This window comes from Bos mutus, chromosome 28, assembly GCF_027580195.1.
Source record: "Bos mutus isolate GX-2022 chromosome 28, NWIPB_WYAK_1.1, whole genome shotgun sequence".
NCBI lineage: Eukaryota > Metazoa > Chordata > Mammalia > Artiodactyla > Bovidae > Bos > Bos mutus.
The window spans coordinates 5,765,469-5,785,516 of record NC_091644.1 but is presented as its reverse complement, the minus strand read 5'-3'; the positions used below and the strand labels follow the sequence as shown (position 1 = coordinate 5,785,516).

General features: G+C 55.9%; 1 protein-coding gene across 3 annotated transcripts in view; it reads right to left on the bottom strand.

Annotated features, from left to right (window-relative positions):
- The window catches only part of LDB3 (LIM domain binding 3), a 59,507-nt gene that overhangs the window by 22,138 nt on the left and 17,321 nt on the right, over window positions 1-20,048 (bottom strand). The window contains exons 6-9 of one of the 3 annotated variants that reach the window (XM_070364766.1): window positions 19,405-19,608; window positions 14,379-14,548; window positions 13,714-13,750; window positions 1,075-1,257 (exon numbers count right to left, since the gene is read on the bottom strand). In XM_070364766.1, coding sequence (XP_070220867.1) covers window positions 1,075-1,257; window positions 13,714-13,750; window positions 14,379-14,548; window positions 19,405-19,608 — 594 coding nt within the window. Of the gene's footprint in view, window positions 1-1,074; window positions 1,258-7,098; window positions 7,884-13,713; window positions 13,751-14,378; window positions 14,549-19,404; window positions 19,609-20,048 lie in introns of those variants that run through there. The other 2 variants (XM_070364768.1, XM_070364767.1) reach the window with 2 other exon arrangements.

Sequence of the window (20,048 nt, the reverse complement as noted above, 5' to 3'; positions counted from 1 at the left end):
CCAGGTCACTGTGAAGCCAGGGGGTAGAAGCGGGGCGCACAGGCCACTCTGCCCATCCTTCACCCTGGCTTCAGGCTGCAGCAGGGAACCATGCACCCTGACCTGCTGAAAAGGTGCCCTTTTCAGCAAAACCCTGGGAGGGGAGTGTGCAGACTGGGAAAGCTGGCTCTGACTCCAAACACCAACTTGGCAGCTCCACACAGCCCAGAAAGAGCTGGGCCGCCCGGCCTGTTACACTGCCTGGCCGCTCCAGAATGACCTGTCCAGCCTCCCCCTCTGCCTCCCCACACCTCCCCTCATCCTTTTCAACACCTCCCTTGCCTTGCCTTTGCTGAGTATCCATGAGGGCAGACAGGAATGCAGTAACTTGCAATACTTGAGAGCATTTTACGTGCTGGGTGTTTAATGCACTTTTTCTATCCTGACCCTATAAAATTATGGACATTATGCATTGATGCATTGTGCATTAATGCCTTAGGAGATGAGGAAACTGAGGTTCTGCAGAGTTGAGTCACTTTCAGAAGTTACAGACAGTAAGTGGTAGAGCAGAGATGTGAGCCCCACTGCACCAGGTGTCTCTGGGGCTAGCGTGCTTCTCCATCAAGAGAACAGAGGGTGAGGGACAAGGGCGAGGTAGTTTGTAAATAGTCTGACCCACCTTCAGTGCTCAGGTCAACGCTCCCTCCTCCACGGAGGCATCCTTGATTTCCTTTCTTTCTCTGTAATCCCAGTTCCAGGAACATGGATTTTCCACACAGTCTCTCTGTTATTTAACCTTATGGGCATGTGTGTGTGTGTGTGTGTGTGAGACAGAGAGAGAGAGACTTTTACCTCTTTCCCTAGAGCATGTGCCCCTGGGGCGGGGTGACACGTCCAGCCTCTGTCCTCAGCCACACACACAGTGCATCTCCCTGAAATGCACCTCCAGTATCCCCTTCAGCCCAGGGTCCGAGGGTCCTAACCACTTTGGACGGGCCTTTCCGAGGACCCAACACAGCTGCCGACAGACGGCCCGGGGGAGGCCTCTCCTGCCTCCCTCCCCACGGGCAGAGCCGGCACCTGTGGGCCAGTTACCTTGGACTGTCCGCAGGGCTTGAGGCAGGGGCTGTGGCAGAGGCAGTGGCAGCATGGGCAGCGGCTGTGGCCGGGGGTGGCGAGGCTGTGCTGGGAGAGGCAGCAGCAGGCGACTGGGCAGAAGCGGGCAGCAGTGGGGTGGCGGCCTGGCTGGTGCACACTGGAGCATGCTCAATAGGGGTGCTGATGAGGCGACCAAGAAAGACAACAGGTCAAGGGCGCCACTCTGCAGGGGGGGCGCGGTGGGTGCAGCAGAGGCAGGCTGGGCAGAGGTCACCAGCCTTACTGTGAACAGAGCTGGATCTTCCAGAAGACCTGTTCCCAGGCTGAGGGAAAGAGCACCCCCACAACCCAGGACTCCCAGAAGGAAGGGCTCAGACCACAGGGCAGATCACAGGAACATCAAAAATATTCTCAAGCCTCCTGAGACTCCCCTACATGATTCCCCTTTCTCAACATGCAAGATAAAAACAGTGCGGTCAAAAAGGAGTCTAAATTATCAACCAAGTCTTCTCCCCAATCCTGTTTTCCTCCTTCTTTCACTGTTCCCTCTTTAGTCAGAGATAAGCATTGCCTTTGAGAAGGGGTTATACAAGGAAGAAAACAGAGGCAGGATATTTGGTTGTCAAGGGCTTAAGTTCTGAAGTTGCGAGAACTTGGGCTTCAGGCTGCGAAGGACTCGGAGCACTGATGGTACCTTTGGAAGATGGTAAAAGCTACCCTGCCAGGCAGACCAAGGTCATCTGAACAAGAAAGGGGGCAACGTGCACTGAGGGATTCAAGAATAAAGGGAGCTGTGCCTGTTTTCTGGGCAAACCCTGCGGAAGCGGCAGGGCCACAGGCTCCCCTGTGCTCAGGCCCCTGGTGAAGGGCGGGCAGGCCTGAGGCAGCCCAAAGATCTGCGGGCCATCTTGTGGCCTGGGGGCTATGCACGGCTTCCTACACCCCTGAGAGCGATATGGACACGGCGCTGAGTGCCTGCACATGTGGAAGTCCCTGTGATTGGGATCATGAGAGGTGACTGCTCTGCCAGTACAGACCACTGTGACCAGATGGGAGGGGGATGTCCCAGCAGATGCCAGCACAGGCAGATCATGATCAAGGACCAGGTGCCCAGACTCCCCATCCCACCTGCCTTGGCATTCTGCAAGCACCTCTTCCCCAAAACCACCCCAGACAAAAGAGGAGCATCAGAGCCTGGATCAATGGGATTAGATTTCTGCCCCCTGTGAAATGAGGCAGAGAATAAAAATTAAACTATAGGAAAGCAAAGAAAGGTACATTCTTTGCTCACTTGGGTTATTGGACTAAGATCTGTACTTTCTATGATGGCAACTTGTTGTTCAGTTGTCAAGCCGTGTCGGACTCTTCGTGACCCCATGGACTGCGGCACGCCAGGCTTCCTTGTCCCCCACCCTCTCCTGGAGTTTGTCCAAGTTCATGTGCATTGAATCAGTGATGCCATTCACCCATTTCATCCTCTGTCCCCCAGGATATTGCAAATCCTATGGGTGGGAATGATTTTCCTCATGCGATGACATCCAATTATTGACCTCCCGCTATGTGCCAGGCCTGTCTTAAATCCTCACAAAAGCCCTCTGATGTGGGTATTACAGATTCTTTTTAACAGGTGAAGAAATGGAGACAGAGAATTCCATTGCTGGAGCTCCTAGAACTTGGTAGTGACAGCAGGATCTGATTTAGGTGATAGATTTGAAGCCTTACCCAGTACTTCAAGTGGCCCTCAAACAGGAAGAAAGAACCTTCTTCCTGCCGTCAAGTAGAATCCTTCCCCAGCAAAAGGCACTACTCTTACTTGAAATAATTAGAATAATCCTCTTCCCTCTATAAGTGCATATCATATGCCAGGCCTTGCACTAAACAGCTTATATGAGCAGTACTCCACTTGATCCTTTCAACCTGGCTGGGCAACTGGTATCAAGATCCTCATTTTACAGATGGGGAACTTGAGGTCCAGAAAAATTGAATCTCCACTAAAACATCAGTTTGTCACCAAGTGCCAGAGACGCACGTGATCCCTAACCACTACATCATTTCTCAGACTTGAATATGTGGGCAAATTGGCCCGGAAATCTTGTTTAAAATGCAGCTTCTGGCTCAGAAAGTGGGTAGCGGGGCTGAGCGTCCGCATTTCTAACAAGCCCCCAGGTGATGCTGATGCTGCTGGTCCGCGGACCACACTGAGTAACAAGGTACCACACAGGTCGGTCCCGGAAGGAGTGCCAGGGGCCGCGAGCTGTGCACCAAGGAGTCACAACTTGCTCTCCTCCGTCCAGGGAGGCATATGGTAGAGAAAGGTATGAAACAGCACGAGAGGGTCAGGAGGAAGGGGCCGGAGAAGAGGCAAGGCTGCAAGCTGACTGCCACACGGGGGGGAGCACCGTTTTTCTCCGTGACCACACAGGAAGCATCTAGATGGACAGGGGCAGTGGCCACGCCCTGCCCAGCCCTTTCCCAGCTTAGTGGTCCAGAGAGGCAGCCATGGGCACCGCAGCTCTAGGCTCATGGTGGTGCCCAGTCCTGGCCCACCATGAGGCCACTCAATGCCCCCCGCATGAAAGAACTTGGCTTCTGGAAGCCATGCCCATGAAGTGGCTGCCTCAGAGAAGCAGCTGCAGCCCCTGACATCCCCACTGAGCTGGCTGCTCAGACCCCCATGGCGTGGACATGTTTGGGAAGGCCTGTCTGACAAAGGACACCCCATTTCCTTTAGCTGTTTCTCCCTAACCCTGCCACATGCTTCCAGGGGGCTTCTGGGAACTGCAGACAGCAGCGACAAAAATACCCAGGCTGGGAACATATTCTCTGCAGGACAAATAGGAAACTGGCTTTACCTGTCTCCTGTATTCCAACCCCCTGTCAGACCAGCTTACCTGTTGCTCTCCCCAAGCATAGCTCCACATGAGTCCTGGCTTCTTGAGGGGTGAAGTTGGAGTGGACATGACCCTGGGAAAACTCATCATCTACCCCAGGGCAGGACAAAGGGCACGCTGTGAGCCTGCTGCCCAGGGTTGTGACTGGGTAGCCTATCTTGGGTTACTGGCTACAGACCCCAAGCGGCCGGGGCCTAGGGAACGTAGGAGCGCCGCTGAAGAGCATCCAGAAGGATCTCGGGCTCTTGTCCAGGTCAGTTCATGCCTGAAGCTCCCTGAGGAAGGGGCCTCAGAAATCAAGCACTGCAAAGAACTTACCAGACCCTGGCTTCAGTCCTCAAGACAGTGCCTGTTAGATCACCCCGGCCTGGTCAAGGACTCTGGCCTGATTCATAAATCACCTTAAACATCTAAGCAAAAACCAAGCCAACCCAACGATATCAACTGGCTGGGGGCTGCCTGGGAAGGGTGCAGCCAGAGGAGAAACACAGCCTGGCTACAGTCCCCCTTTCAGTCCATCTCTTCCTTCCACTCAGTTGGCATCAGGGTACAGTGTGCCAACCCTGTGCCCTGCTCTGTTGAAGTGGCCCTTGGTTGTTGCTCCTATTGGCGACAGTGGTGTTGCTGGGCCAGGAGGGGTCTGTGGTCACCGGGCTCAGGCTGGAACTATCGGCAACGCATGCTGTGACTGATGCTGCTGAGCGGTGTTCACCTCTACTGGGGTGATGATGCTATTTGTATGAGCTAAAAGAATGGAATATGAACATCTCTGTTGATTCAGTGATGATAGAATGCCAGTCAAGTGGCTGGTCTGGAAACTACTCATGCTGCCACCCACCTAGTTAGCTGATGGCAGTTGCTCAGGGCGGCCCTGATCCCGTCGCTGTGCAGCAGTGTTGCGCACGGCTCGAGTCCAGGAGCCCTGTTGACCCTGTTGTCTATGCAACGACACCCCTCCGGAACTGCTCAGTGCACAGCCACCCCCACAGGCTGTGGTGTGGACGATGCCCTGCAACCTTCACGAGCTCCACACAGCTTTCGGAACAGAGTCAAAATCCAGAGCCTGGCATTCCAGCTCTGGACCACTGCTAACCAGAACATCCTCTGCCCGTCTTCCATTCCAGTCAAAATAATTAACTCAGGGTTCTGGGACATTCCTTCTCATCAGCATCTCTGCTTTCTCTGCTTAGAATAACATAGGCAGCCTTCCGTGACTGTGCATGCTCCACTCCTGTCTGTTCCCGAAGATCACACACACAGACCCCTTCTTCCAGGAAGCCTTCCTGAATACTCCAGATGGGAAAGCCATCCCTGTCTCTGGACCTCACACAATCAGCCTTTCATCACGGTAAGTCACAACCACATCAGCCATTTCTGATTCCTTGGGCACCCACAGTGGCCAGGAACCCAGTGCCTCGACGGATGCCCATGGACACGGAATGCTGAATAAGGACACTCTCCTGTTTACCTCAGTGCTTCACACAGACCCCTGGCCTGGGGCCACCCAAAGTGCTGCCTGCAGTGGCCTGGGGTCACTGGGGAGGCACCAGGTGGGCTGGAAAGCAAATAGCCTTCCAGGACTTCAATTAGGTGGATCCAAGAGGGTTCCATCGGACAGGCCGGGGGGATAGGGACAGGGGACTGGGAGGCCACCAGCTCTGACGGATTAGCTCAGATCCTCTGCTAGTCTTAGGACACCCACTACCGCGGCCTCACTCTGCCTGGCAGCCCTCAACCCCCAACCTACCCCTGGTCTTGGAAGTCCTCAATAAAAGGTCAACTAAATATGAGCATGCCCGAGGATGCCTAAATGCAGGCAAAAGTGCACCTCTCCCCACTTCCCCTGTTGATCCCCTGGCCAGCCTGCCTTGCCTGGTCCTTGCCTTGACCCTGGGGTCAGACTGCTAGAGGGAGGATGAGATGGGAGGTCAAGTTGGAACAAGATGGTGTGTGTGGGGGTGGGGATGCGGGGGGCACTTTGGGGAGCATCTCAGGGTGGTAGGCAGGATAGAACACGCTCCCTGACCAGCCCTTCTAGATGGGATTGCCAAGGTCCCTGGAGGCAGAAAGGAAGCCTGTGCCGGGCAGTGGGAGTGGGAGCAAAGCTCTGGCCCAGTCCAGTCCCAGGGCTGGCGGGGAGTCCTGAAGGATAGGCCTCAACACCTGTCATTATTTGTCAAGTGTTGATGATCTCATGTTCTCAGCTTGGGGTTCCCTCAGTCAGGGATGAGGCTGATGAGTAGGCAGGTGAGTAGGGAGGACATGAGCCTGCCAGACTGGCCCTTCCTAAATGCTCAGGACTAGGACAGGCCGTAGGTGTGTGGAAGCCAGGAATGAGAACCTTCCTTGCCCTCTTGCCATGTGAGCCAGCCTCCGCCAGGCACACCTTCCAGCTCCTCCCTCCTGAGCCATGGCCTGCTTATGAGGGACCCCTGCAGTCTCCCTGTGAGCCACGCCTTGGTCCAGCTGTGTCCACCTCGGCCACTTCTCTCCCTCCTGGCCAGGGCTGGGCATGCGCAGCGCCTTCCTGGAACCAGGGTTTGTGGTGCGCTTTCTGATGGGGAAGGAGGGCGGGCTCAGCCTGCCGGCTATGGCTGGTGTGGGAGGGGAGGCAGGGAGCACTCACACACACTACCCGAAGGAGGCTAAGGCTGCCCTCTAGCCCACAGAACAGCTTCCCACCCACGGTCCTCTCTGCCTGCTCTCTGGAGCCCTGGGCAGGGCCATAGGGACAGGGAAACAGTGGTCTGCATTGGAAGGACTGATGCTGAAACTCCAATACTTTGGCCACCTGATGTGAAGAGCTGACTCATTAGAAAAGACCCTGATGCTGGGAAAGATTGAAGGCAGGAGGAGAAGGGGATGACAGAGGACGAGATGGTTGGATGGCATCACCAACTCAATGGACATGAGTTCGAGCTAACTCTGGGAGATGGTGAAGGACAGGGAACCCTGGCATGCTGCAATCCATGGGGTTACAAAGAGTCGGACACCACTGAGTGACTGAACAACATATCCCAGGCCTAGTGGGCACTGCCCCTGGCCCTCTCCTGCAGGCACCTGTCCTCTCCCCATCTCAGACCTGCCCCCTTGGGTGATGCGCACACAGGTACAGCAGGACTGGGGCAGGTTTGGTTCATTTCAAATCCTCTTTATTTCAGAATAAGCATGCTTGTATGTACAGGAGAGGGAACTAGGGAGCCAGCACACACGGCACGGAGAGGGGAACACGCGCTCCAGTCTCACCACGGCCAGGACGGGCCTCTCCCTCGTCTACCCTGGGGCCTCCTCTTCCTCTGCAGGGAGCCCTGTCCTGGGCTACCTGGCTCCAGAGGGCTTGAGGGAGTAAGTGGGGCCAGGGAGTTGGCGTCTCAGGACCCTGATCTGTGGGCTGCTCGTTCCAGGATGGCACTAGGCCGGGCTGCTTCTCCCGGGAGCTGGGCTTGGTGGGGGAATGGACCAGTGGCGGTCTTTTTCCCTTGGTTTGGGGGTGTCCTATCAGCAAACCCCATCGCATCCTCTCTGACCTACAGGAAGGCCCTGCGCAGGGGAGCAGAGGCTTGGGCTGTTTGGGGGGTGGCAAAGGTTGCGGTGAAGGGCAGGGGCAGAGTGGGTGCAGGGCTGCGGGGCTGGGCCCGGGCCGTCAGCACTGGGCCGGGCAGAGAGCACAGCTGCTGCAGGTGACGAGCAAAGGTGCCCCCCAGCACAGCTATACATTCTCAAGCATCACCATGGGGCTCACATGCCAGATCTGTGTGGGGGGAAGGAGGGAGGGGTCAGGCCTGCAGGGAATGGGGGGATTCCAGACAGCCTCTTTCTTAGCTTTTAACGTTAAGAATTTGGGCCGAAAGGCCATGGTGCCAGTTGCGTAATTTGGCAAAACGTGGGCTGTTACGTTCCGTTTCAAACCTTTCCCTGTGGCACAGAGAGAAACAAAGAGACAGAGACAGAGAGAGAGAAAGGAAGAAAGAAGGGGTTAGGGGATGTATCCGCCATCACCCTGTCTGACAGCTGGGGCAGAGGGCATGGGAGGGAGGGTTCAGCTTGGAGAGGCTTTGCCACCCATGGGGTAATTTCCAGGTGGTTAGGCCTGTTTGGGGGCAAGACCAGAGTTACAAGGACCAGGATGGATGGCCTACTGTCCCTGACTTGAGTGAGCCATGGAGAAGGGGCCTGGCTAGAGGACCTGAGGGCAGGCGGGGCACCGGGTGGGTGGGGGGTCTCCAGGTTCTCCCTGGCCCGTGTGGTTAGGGCTGGGCAGGGCTGCTTTGGCTGTGGGCTCTTGGGACTGAGCACAGTCCCAAGGCAGGCAAGCGTTGCATGGTCTCTGTCCCCTAGCTGGGCATCAAGAAGGAGGAACACCTGTCCCCACGACAAGGCTGGGTGAGCAGACCTGCCAACTCCCTGTGCTGCCCCAGTCTCTGCCAACCATTCTCTGTCCCCAGAAAGAAGCCTCCAAACACCACCGACTAGCCCGCCCACCTGGGCCTGAGCACAGCCAGGCACACACGCGTGCACATGTATGTATACTCACAAGGCTCCCGGCACACACATACAGGGGCCGGGACTTCCCGCCACTTCCTGCCAGCAAGGCCTCTGGGGCTCAGCCCACAGCCCTCTTAGCTGAGGACATAGGACAAAGCAGGCAAGGAAGAGCCAGAAATACAGATATGGAGGGGAGATTGTGCCAAAATCCTAGACTTCCAGACCAGAGGGACCGCTAACGTCTTCCAGAATAGAGGTGCAAGTTGGTGGGGCCTCATCTAGCCACAAACACAGTGTGTTCAACCGGGACAGTGTTGGAAATTCATCTAAAAAATTAACGGCTACATCCAGATCATAGAATACTACTCGGCAATAAAAAGATGAATGAGCCACTGGTATACTCCACCACTTGGATGAGTTCCCAAAGAACTAGGAGGACTGAAAAAGCCCATTCCATAAGGCCTCAAGCTGTATAATTCCATGTACATAACATCCTTGAAATGACAATATTACACAAACAGAGGACAGAGAACAGATTAGTGGTTGCCACAGGTTAAGGACAGGGCGTGTGCAATAGGGAGGTTGAGAGTGGTCTGAAAAAGCAAGAGAGGGCGTCTGAGGATGATGGGAGCATTCTGCGTTGGGTGGCATAGGTGTCGACACCCTGGTGGGGCACTAGTTTCGCAAGATGCTAGCACTGTGGGTAAAGGCTATGTAGGCTCTCTCGGTATTATTTCTTATAACCACATGCCAATCTGCAATTGTATCAAAAAAAATAGTTTAACAAATGAATTGTCAGCATATAAAAATCAGAAAGATTGGCTTTAGGTCTTTAAAAGTCAAAGGATGGGGCGATGCTAGACTTACATTTCTGCATGATAACAATCCTGTGTCCCCAAGTGTACACCTGGCCACCTCCCCACACCTGTATTACCTGGCAGACTCCCCCTCTACACCTCAAGGCCTGCAAGTGGGTCCCTGTGTGAAGGTCCTGTTTGACAAGAGGGGTCCCCTGCTCACATATTTGCAAACCCCTGGTCCAGACTCTCCTAATACCACAGAGAAGCCAAGGCGCAAATACATCACATGAATAGCCTATAGTCACATGGAATCTCAGAGGCAGAACCATGATCTAAGCACCAGGCATCCCTCGCTATTGCCTCTCTGAGCGTGGGGAGAAGGGGGTAAAGACGGTACGAGCCCAGGCCCTGTGATGGGGCCCGCACAGCCCTGCCTGCTGACAGCACCAGGGGCGGCAACTATCTACCAGCACGCAGAGCCCCCAGGACACAGCTGCAGCCAGTTTGTCCAGCCAGGCCCGAGCCTTTATCATCAGCGCCCGGTGACACGGTCAGGGATGGTCCCACAGAGCTAGCAAGGCTTGTGAGTCTGCTCTGCTTGGAGCTGTTGGGAAATTCACAGCCAGCCAAGACAGGAGCAAGAAGATGGAGGAAGAGAAGAAAGGGGAAGAGACTGCAGAGCAAAAGGGGAAGCGGTCCCGGGAGACCCACGAGGGCTGCGCAGGTGACACCCAGGGGAACTGTTCACTAGAACCAACTTTGTCCTTAACACATGAAGGCCACGAAGAGACGCAGAGTTCTTTACTGAGGTGAGCATCAGGTAAACAGAGACTGAACTTACAGACAGCTGCACCACCCGATGGGGGCTGGGTCAGGGGGTGGGGTCTGAGCTCTGACCACAGCCCTGGAGGATGGTTGGGAAATGCGGTGGGACCCAGAGGCCTGGCAGATTCAAGCCCTGCCTGGGGTGAAACTAGGCTTCCCTGCACTCCCACCCCCCATCAACCTTCTGAGCCATCCAGGCGCTGGAATGCGCTCCTGGGGTCAGATGGAAGGTGTGGTGACCTTTCTGGGATTATAGGCTCTGCTACTTCAGATGAAGGCTGGGGGCCACACTACTACCTGTGCCCACGTGGAAACTGGCAGGAGGCTGCTGTTTAAGCCCACTTGACAGTTTGCTAAGGCGATGGGTCTTTCCTGGGAGAGGAACCATGTCCACAGCCGATACTCAGACTGCTCTGTGGCTCACCCTATGTCCCCTGTAAAGACAGAGTCCCTGGAGATTAGGCCCTGGAGCCTTGGAGGAAAGCTCAAGCTCAAGTTCAAAGTGTTAGTCGTGTCTGACTCTTTGCGATCCCATAGACTGTAGTCCACCAGGCTCCTCTCTCCATGGGATTCGCCAGGCAAGGGAAGACCCGGATTTGATCCCTGGGTCAGGAAGATCCCCTGGGGAAGGGAATGGCTATCCACTCCAGTTTCTTGCCTGGAGAATTCCATAGACAGAGGAACCTGGCGGGCTACAGTCCATGCGGTTGCAAAGAGTCAGACATGACTGAGTGTGGGTTTCCATTTCTTCCTCCAGGAGATATTCCCAGCCCAGAGACTGAATCCAGGTCTCCCACATTACAGGCAGATTCTTTACTGTCTGAGCCACCAGGGAAGCCTTACTTGCTACCAGGTACCAAAGACATTGCCACAGTGCCAGGAGCCAGGGCCCAGGAGGGGAGGAGGGGAGGGCAGGGTAGGGTGGGGCTCTGAGCTGCCCTGGGGCTTGGTGGGGGCTGCCCCAAAGGTGGAGAAGGGGCAGGTGAGGGGCAAGTGTGCAGGTCCCCTGACATGCAGATTATACCTGTCCGGGAGGCCACCCAGTGCCCTGCCTGGTACAGAACAACTGGCGTCCTGCCAGCTTTCCCAGCACGCAGCAACAGAAAGGAAAAAGCATCCCAGCAGACATACAAGCCTAAATAGGCTGCCCGGTGCCCAGGTTGCTGGGCCCCAGATTTACCAAACTCAGGCCATGCTGGAATGAGCTCCCTGGAAGCAAGGTGCAATGAAGCCTTCCTGGGGAGTGCAGCCTTTGTGAGAGACTCTCAGATCCCCCACTGTGAGTCAGGCTCAACTGGGAGCGGGAAAGACAGAGGCCGTGTCTGCCCTCAGCCAACACGATGCATCAGCAAGGTCTGGGGTACAGATTCCAACTTGGGAGGAGGGCCGGATGCAAGTGGGGTTCAGCCCCTCAAGGGAGCAAGATCTCTGACCAGCTTGGACTCAGGGTAGGCAGGGGTAAGTGCGTTCCCTACTGCTCAGATGGCCTCTCGGTTGAGCCTGGGGCCCCAGCTGGGACCAGTGGCCAAAGTCAGTACTTTGGGCATTAATCACAAACAGAACCGAACCACAGCACCCGTTGTACCCCATCTCTCACTGCCCGGGCCAGAAGCTGCTTGGCATTCAGCAAAATAAAAAAGCCTACTTTCCTCCTTCGGCCGTGGGGAGAAGGGGCATTTGGTGGGGTGGCTGTAAGGACAAGCTTCCAGAAATTAAAGTCAGGAAAAGGGAGAAGGGGAGGAAGCTTAGGCTCCTCCAGTCCCAGACAGAGGCTTCCTGGGGGCCCAGAGCCTGCACTGCAGGGTCCAAGACTCAGAGGGAGGGGCTGACAGCGGTGCAGAGCTGTGTGTGGCGGGGTGGGTGCTGCTTTCTTAGGGTGGGTCGAGGTCCTTGACTGAGGGAGGAAGAAGGCTGAGGTTTCTTCTTGGGCCCCTCTCTTCCAGATTTCCCTACAAGGCTAAGAGAGAGACTCCAAGTCCTGCAGCAGAGTTCTTAAGACACCCTGCCTTCTCAAGGGATCTGAATGGAGTTTGTGGGCAATTAGACCGCAGGGTGGGGAAAGGGCCTGGTGGGGAAAGACAAGCAAGCCGAACAGGCCCCAAGAGATGCTTCTGAAAGGAGGGGAGGGGAAGGCCCGCGCCGGACCACCGTGAACACTGCCTTTTGTGTTCTCAGTGACTTCGCAGAGCCTACAAGTATTCCAGGGAGAACACGTGAGACAGAGGTTCTCTACCCATGCTAAATGTGCAGAACTCCACCTTCCAAAGGGAGCCTGGTTACTGAGATGCAGACTGAGAGTGACCGGCCCCAGAAACATAGAGTAACCGGAAGTGCTGAGGAGGGGTGATGGGGGGCTGGAAAGGCAGGGCAGGCCCCTCCTGGCTTCTTGACGGGAGGGACCTGGAGATCTGTGAGCAATTTGCGATGTGTGCTGTAGAGCCGCTCCATCAGACCTTCAGTAAAGACCACACTGCTCACCGGAGTATCTCTGAGCGGCACTCAGAGGAGGCGGTGGGATAAACACAGGAATGACGCAGGAGCAGAGGAGCACGGGGCGGAGAGAGCTGACAGCTTAGGTACGCCTCAAATAGCTCGATACTGCCTTTTGTGCTAAATCAAACACCATCTCATTTCAGGCTCTTTACAGACACACTGCAGGCACCGACAGGTTAAGAACCATCACGGGAACCGCATGCCATTGTTAGCAGGCCGGGGAGGACCACACTTCAGGCTTAGACGCCCCAGCCAAAGAGTGGGAGCAACTTCAATTGGCAGAAACAGAGGCTCAAAAAGAAAATCCACATCAACTCGAGCTGACCCCCGAGTCCCACTCTCCACGTGGACCCGTGGCCACTACACGCTGGTTAGCAAAGACAGAAAGCTTGGCCCAGGGTGGAAAGGCACCTCTGAGCCCCAGCCCCTCACATGGAGGCCACCACGGGACGTGCCGGCCCAAGGCAGGCTCTCCCAGGAAGGACATGCAGACAACACATTTGCTTCTGGAAGTGTAAGCACAGTCACACTGGGCCCCATGCCTGCCCATGGAAGGCCCTAGCGGGTTCCAGTGGGTTCCAGGGCAGTGTGCCCACCTCATGCCCAGGGCTTGGCTTCCTTGCAGCAGCTGTGGTGCTGTGAGCAGTCTGTGGAACTGGTACCTCAACGTGGGTCTGGACAAGTGAGTCCAAAGGCCAGGTGCCCCAGCCCAGCATAGCCCTCCGCGTGCCAGCTAGCTTCCCAGTGCCTACCCTTCAGACTCACAGGGGACAGGCCCTGAGATGAGTGGGCAGGCCAGGCAGCCAGCCCGGTGCCTCATAGAAAGAGATGCCCTCATTCTCAACAGCCCAGCAAAGGCCAAAGCAGCCCTGTCCCTTGCCCAGGGAGAGAGCCGGGAGAGCCCAGCGTCCTTGCTCGTGCAGCCTGGGCCAGGGGGATAGAGACTCAGCTCCAGGCACCCACCTCACTGACCTGGGACACACACACCCCAAGCCAGCATCTGCCAGAGCCCCTCAGGGGCTGGAGTTTTCAGATGCATTAACTTGAGATGTTCCTTCTGTGAGTTGTGTGACCTGGGGGCTGCCCTGGGAGGGATGGGGTTAGGAGGGCCAAGGCCACAGAGCCTGAGTCCAGGCACTTACCTTGACCTTCGCAAAGCTTCTTCATCAGGGTCTTGCACTGTGGGTAGGAAGTTGCAGATCAGGAGGAATCACATGGAACATCAGGAACAAAAGCTACTGGAGCTTGTGGGCAGAGTCCCCACCCATGATGGGACACTTACCGCCTCCTACCTGTGACCTCTGGGAGGAAAAGGCTGTGTGCTGGGCAGAGGGCAAGGAGGAGAAAGGGGGCCTTAGAAGAAGTGGTGCAGCTGGGAGGGAGTGGCCAGAGGTGTGGCCTGTAAGGTTCTCTCTTTTTTTGTTTAATATTTATTTATTTATGTATTTGGCCGTGGCAGGTCTTAGTTACAGCATGCGAGATCTAGTGTCCTGACCAGGGATCAAACATGGGCCCCCTGCATTGGAATAGTGGAGTCCCAGCCACTGGACCGCCAGGGAAGCTCTGCTAGGTCCTCTTAAACCAATCCAGGCACTGCTGGAGTCAGGGAGCAGAAGGCTGATGTCAACATGCCTGCCCCAGGGGGCCAGAAAGGGCGCAAGAAGCCACTATCTATCAAGGCCAGCTCATCTTCCAGGATAGGGGGCTTGACTCCCTGGCTTCTGTGGGACAATGGCGTAGGGCCCAGGACCCTCATGGCCCTTCAAAGTCACCCCTTCCTGCCCCACCCCCAACAGCCCTCCCTTACTATATTCTGTCCCCGTCATCTGGGCCAGGATGCGGAAGGAGCGAGACTGTAGGTTGGAGGAGCGGCGAGCCCAGTCATCAGCCTCATCTTCCGGCTTGTTCTGGTTCTTAATCACAGCCTGATACACTGGAGAGGCGCTGTCCACGGTGAGGTCTTTGATAGGAAGGCTCCTGCAACGCAGAGAGAGGCCGTGGGCGAGGGCAGGGCTGGAGCCTGCTCCTGGCGCCTGCACCTTCCCCACGTCACATTCCCCTGGCACCCGACCCCAACACCCCCAAGCCTGTTGGCAGCCCCCCTACTTGTCTGAGCCCACCGTTGCCTTTCCCCACTGCCATCTGAGAGCCTGCAACAAGGGCTTGGCCTGAATCCTCAGTGCTCAGGGAGGTCACGGTGAGTCAGTGAATTCCACTCATGGAGGGTCAGGAGGCTCAGACCCTCCTGTCAACAACCCGCCCCCCCCCCACCCTCCAGTCTATCTCCAGACACAGGTCTGAAGATACCCGCCCCTCTTGGGAGCTGGATCTCCTTGACGGAAAGCAGAGGCAGAAGACGGCTTCTGGAAGTAATTTTGACCTCCCTAAGCAGTTCCTGAGTTTGGGGCTGGGTGAGGACAGGGTCCTTGGGGACTCGGAGGCTTCCTCCAGGTCAGTCCCTTGGCCTCCTCAAAGCTTGGGGTCCAAACTGGGAGCCAGCACTGCCGTGACTTCTCTGGAAGGACTGTGGGCTCCTGCTCCGCAGAAATAAGCAAGCTCGGAGAGGATGTGGTTGGACAATCAGACAACTGGGCCCCAGAGGCCCAGCATCACCCAGGGATAGTGGGGTTTCTCGTCCAAGGGAGCTGGGAGTGGAGTTGTGGGGAGGGTCACCAGTCCTCTGCCCCAGGGGAGCACAGCCTTTTGAGGGGGACCTGGTGACCTTCTCTGAGACCCCTAAGGTCTGGCATATGGTAGGTGCTCAAAACTTAGTTGAATGAACAAATCCTTGATCTGAACCAGAAGGAACTCCAGAGCCCCTTGAGTACGAGGTCTATCAGCCCAAATCAGACTGCAGGGCAAGATACATTCAAAGCTTTGCGGATGACCACTCACCCAACCAGAGAGGGCTGGGGGATCCAGGCTGCCCAGTCCACTCTCTGGGGAGTCAGGGTGGGCTCAGGAGAAGCTCAGAATAACAACAGCCTGCTGTGGACTGGTGGCCCAGCTCTCTCCTCTTACTGACGCTGAAACTGAGGTCCAGAGAGGCCGGCTGACTAGTTCCAGGTTATGTCATGTAGGGACCCCCATGGAGTTAGAACCCAGGCTTCCCAGCCCCCAGTTCAGCCTTCCTTCCATCAGACTCTCTGCAGCAACAGGCTCAGGAAGGCCACTTCTGCCCACTGGGGATCTGCACACCCCAGGTGTTCCCCACCTGGAGAGATGGCCCAGCCCAGACACTCCCCCTGTCTAGGCGCACCCTGCCTGCTGCTATGGCTGCCTTGACCTCTCCCCCCATCCCCCGAGTGCTGGCTAGCTGCAAAGACGACTCCCCCAGTGCTTCCGTCATCTACCCTCTCGCAAGGAGCTGGACAGAAGAAATGGCCTAGTCTCCCAGGACTGGTCCCCTGTGTCGGCTCAGAGTGGGCTACACGAGCAGAGGAGGAGGAGGAGGACAGACGGTAACTGACCAAGGCGGGGTGGAGCTCCCCTACTTTCCTGAAGGCTTTGCCCTGGCCCAGAGAGCTGCAGGTCCTGGCAGCCTGTGGTTGGGATCAGATAGGGAAACCAGCAGATCCCTAGGAGGTCCCAGCCAGGGAGGAGACTGGGAGCAGAGGAGAGGCTGGGATCTCACTGGGGAGGTCATCTCTAGCAGGGAGGAGTCTCAAGGGGACCTGAATCAGCTGGAAGGCTTTTGCTGCTATTTCCCTGGAATGTTCCCTTGAGGGAACATATTTCCCTGTTCCTTCCATAGCTCCAAGGGCTCAAGAACGAGAGCCCCAGAAGTGAGTCCCTTAGGAGTCCCATTGTCGGCTTCCCTTCCCACAACACTGTGCAAAGACCAGGGACTTGTGGTGCTGTCGCAACAGACACTGGGAACCAGACGAAGGAACTGCTGTGCCTTTGAGAGTCTGGGCCCAGACACAATCTATGCAGAGGGGACAGGACAGGCCCTGCAGTTCTAGGACCCTGGGTCGGAGGCCACTCTCTGGAGCCACTCCCAGAATGAATTTCTTACTACCAAAAACACTCCACAGTCACTACAACCTCAAGGTCACCTGTGGGCATTCACTCCACTGTACACTGCCCCCAAGTCTGACTCTGGTTTCATCTCCTGTGGGTGGTCCTGGTAGGGCCTGGCTCCTTCAGATCCACCTTTCATGAGGATTCTGGGGAGTGGCCTCCAAGAGGCCCCCTCATCACCCTCTCCCTGAGTAATGGCTTGATGTGGATTCTGACGTTCAGGTCTACACCGTCCCAGTGCAGACCAGAAAGGCTGGGGGGAGCCCCCACGAAGCACGGCAAGCAGAACATGAGCCCTAGCCAGGGTGGTGTCATTGCTCTGATTTCCACGTCTGTAGTGATGGTATCTGGGGAAACCCCCGAAGACAAGTACTTGCCTGTAGAGGCCGCAGGCATGTCATTTACCTGTGAGGTGGGTGTGAGGAAGAGTGTGGACAGAGCCACGGTCCTCAGCACATCCCACTAAACCCATACACCATCCCGCAACCAGACAGACGGACGACGGAACAAATACTGTGGGGTCTACTTACGCCAGTGGTGACGCCCTGCCAGGCAGAGGAAAGCCCAGCAGTGAGTGCGTGTCCATCATGGGAGGGCGGGGGGCGGCGCATACACAAGGGAGCAGGGTTAGGATCAGAAATGAGTTATGGGAGCGGGCGGATAGAGGAGGAAGAGAGAGAGACAAAAAGAAAATGTCAGTGAGGAAGGAATCATGGAAATTAAGAGCAGAAACGGAACACCTTATGGCAGACGGGGCACCACGGCAGCATCAGCCCAGCAGGGCTGAGTCAGAGGGAAAGGAAGCGTGTTGCTTCCCAGGCTGGCAAGGGAGAGGAAAAGGATGGGAGGGAAGGTGGTAGGAAGGAGAAGCCTAGATTAGATCAACGGTGCATCATGTTAAAAAAAAAATTACAGCATGGCCATCTTAGAGGTAAAACCAAATGAGAGCAGTCTTGCCCCAGGGTGCAGAAAACACAGAATCAGTGAACAGTAGCTCTTTGCCTATCTTCCACTGTGCTTCCCTTTGGCGAATATTACCATATTAAGATCACACTAAGGACGCACACGGCTAGCAAGTATTAGCAGGAAATCCCTGTTCACTCTTTGGCTTAACCAGACAGTCTTGTTTTCCTGGGCACCCATGAGCTAATGGTTGCATTTTAAAACTTGCATGGTCATATTTTCTGCTTTGAAAGATGGGATTAGATAAGTCAGCACTACCCAGAGAGTTCCACAAAGAACTAAAGCCCTGAGTCCGTGGGGTTTGAGATTCACTGCTCCAGGCAATGGCACCCCACTCCAGTACTCTTGCCTGGAAAATCCCATGGACGGTTGAGCCTGGTAGGCTGCAGTCCATGGGGTCGCTAAGAGTCAGACACGACTGAGCGACTTCACTTTCACTTTTCACTTTCATGCATTGGAGAAGGAAATGGCAACCCACTCCAGTGTTCTTGCCTGGAGAATCCCAGAGACGGGGGCGGGGGGAGCCTGGTGGGCTGCCGTCTCTGGGGTCGCGCAGAGTCGGACACGACTGAAGCAGCTCAGTCGTGAGCTCAGAAGCAGCAGCAGCAGCAGCTCCAGGGAAAGCAACCTCCGCCCCCTGGTGGCCCAAAGGAAGTACTGCGTGCCTGAGAGGGCCAGGCTCCCTCGCATCAGGAGAGCCAGGAAGACCACACCATTTTCTATCCATTGGCTTCTGGAGGCTGCACCTTAAACCTGCACACATATCATGGCCACGAGGACTGGGCTCTGCACAGGCCAAAGACTACAGGAGTTATCCGGGACTTTAGAATGCCTCTATCCCTCTTACAACATCTGGTTTTCCTAGCTTTGGAAAAAAGCACAATCATTTTAAGATTTCTTGCCTTGAGCTGTTACAGATCTTGACTCAGGGATAACATGTTACCCAAAGAGATAATCAGTTTTGAAAGTCAACACTAATGGCGTTCCCAAGTAGAGTACAGTATGGGTTCTGTGTATGTGTAAGGAAGAAAGAAAACAACAGAGACAGAAAAAGATGAGATTGAGACAGAGACAGATAGAGAGACAGAGAGGCAAACACAGAAAGAAACGCAGAGAAGAAAGGGACTAAGATAAACAAAGACAGAAATTCAGAAAGAGGGAGTGAGGTCCCCATTAAACTTTGCACTCTCACCAGTGTCATCCACAAATGATTTTTAGCCAACTCCTTCCCTACTCAGCCCTCAAGTTCCTCAACCGCGGTTAACAAGCAAATTCAGGAACCGGGGAGGTCCTAAGTCCCACCCACCTGAGCCTGGCTTCCCCTGGGCACACAGGAGGAGGCAGGTCCTGGGTGCTCCCCGGGCTCTGTGGCAGCGCTGACTGCCAACAGCATGGTGGGTGACTGGTCTGGAGGCCCCTTCCCAAGCAAGAAACCCAGGCATGTATTGGAGAAGAAAGCGACGACTTCCCCTCAAAGAATGGCTTAGCTGTGAGAGCCAGGGGTATCCAGAATGTGACCCCGGTTAACGAGATTCCAGAAGTCTCCTTCTAAACCAGCCCCCTCAGGGAGCCTGGGAAAATGCAGAGGCTGTGTGGAGCGCTTGGAGGAACCACCGCACGCTGTGTTTCTCTACCCTTCTCCTAAAGTTGACCGTGAAACTGACTGAAGAGCGAACACCATGTTCTGTCTGAAAGGCCCGGTCAAGGCTGGCTGTCTTCCAAGGGCTGTGCCCTGGGAAGCTCAAGACGGTAGAGGAAGACTGGTCCCGACGGCGCTCAGCGGCCCGGTGCCCTCCGCGGTGATGCAGCGGTGGAGTCGGCGCGGGCGGCGGAGGGGAGGCGCTTACCCGCTGAAGTCACTGCCCTGGGCCTGGGCCTGCCCGGCGATGGCGTCCATGATGGCGTCCTGGGAGTACATGCTGATGGGCGTGTTGTACTGCGCGTGGATGATGGTGGCCTTGCCGCCCAGCCCCTTCACCTCGATGGGCTTGTGGGTCGACAGGGCCGAGTCCTTCAGGGCGCTGGGGTTGAAGCGTTCCTGGTAGTCGGCGCTGGGGGAGTTCGGGGGAGGGGAGCGAGGGAGAGGGGTGCAAGGAGAGAAGGGGGACAGGCGGTGTTACACCGGTGAAGGTGAAGGCTGGTGGTGCAGGATGTGGAGAGAGATCTCCCTGAGCCTGATCCTAGGAAGGCTAACCAAGTTCCTCAGATCCACTTGCACTGGCTGGGTCTGGTCAGGAATATTCTCACCCTCCCCAGAGCCCTTTGCAGAAGGTGTTTCTTGCCCGTCTGCTCTTTCCCGGGTCAGTGGAGGCCCCCGCTAAGCCTGAGCTGGGGGGCGTGGAAAGATCTCTCACCACTCCCCCAGGGAAACAGACTGCAGAGGGTGGAGGTGGGATTGGGATTAGGGGACAAGAGCTGGGTCACGAGTCAAACGCAGCAGCAGCCGAAGCAGAGTCCGGAATGCCCCAAAGGCAAAAAACAGCCCCACTGG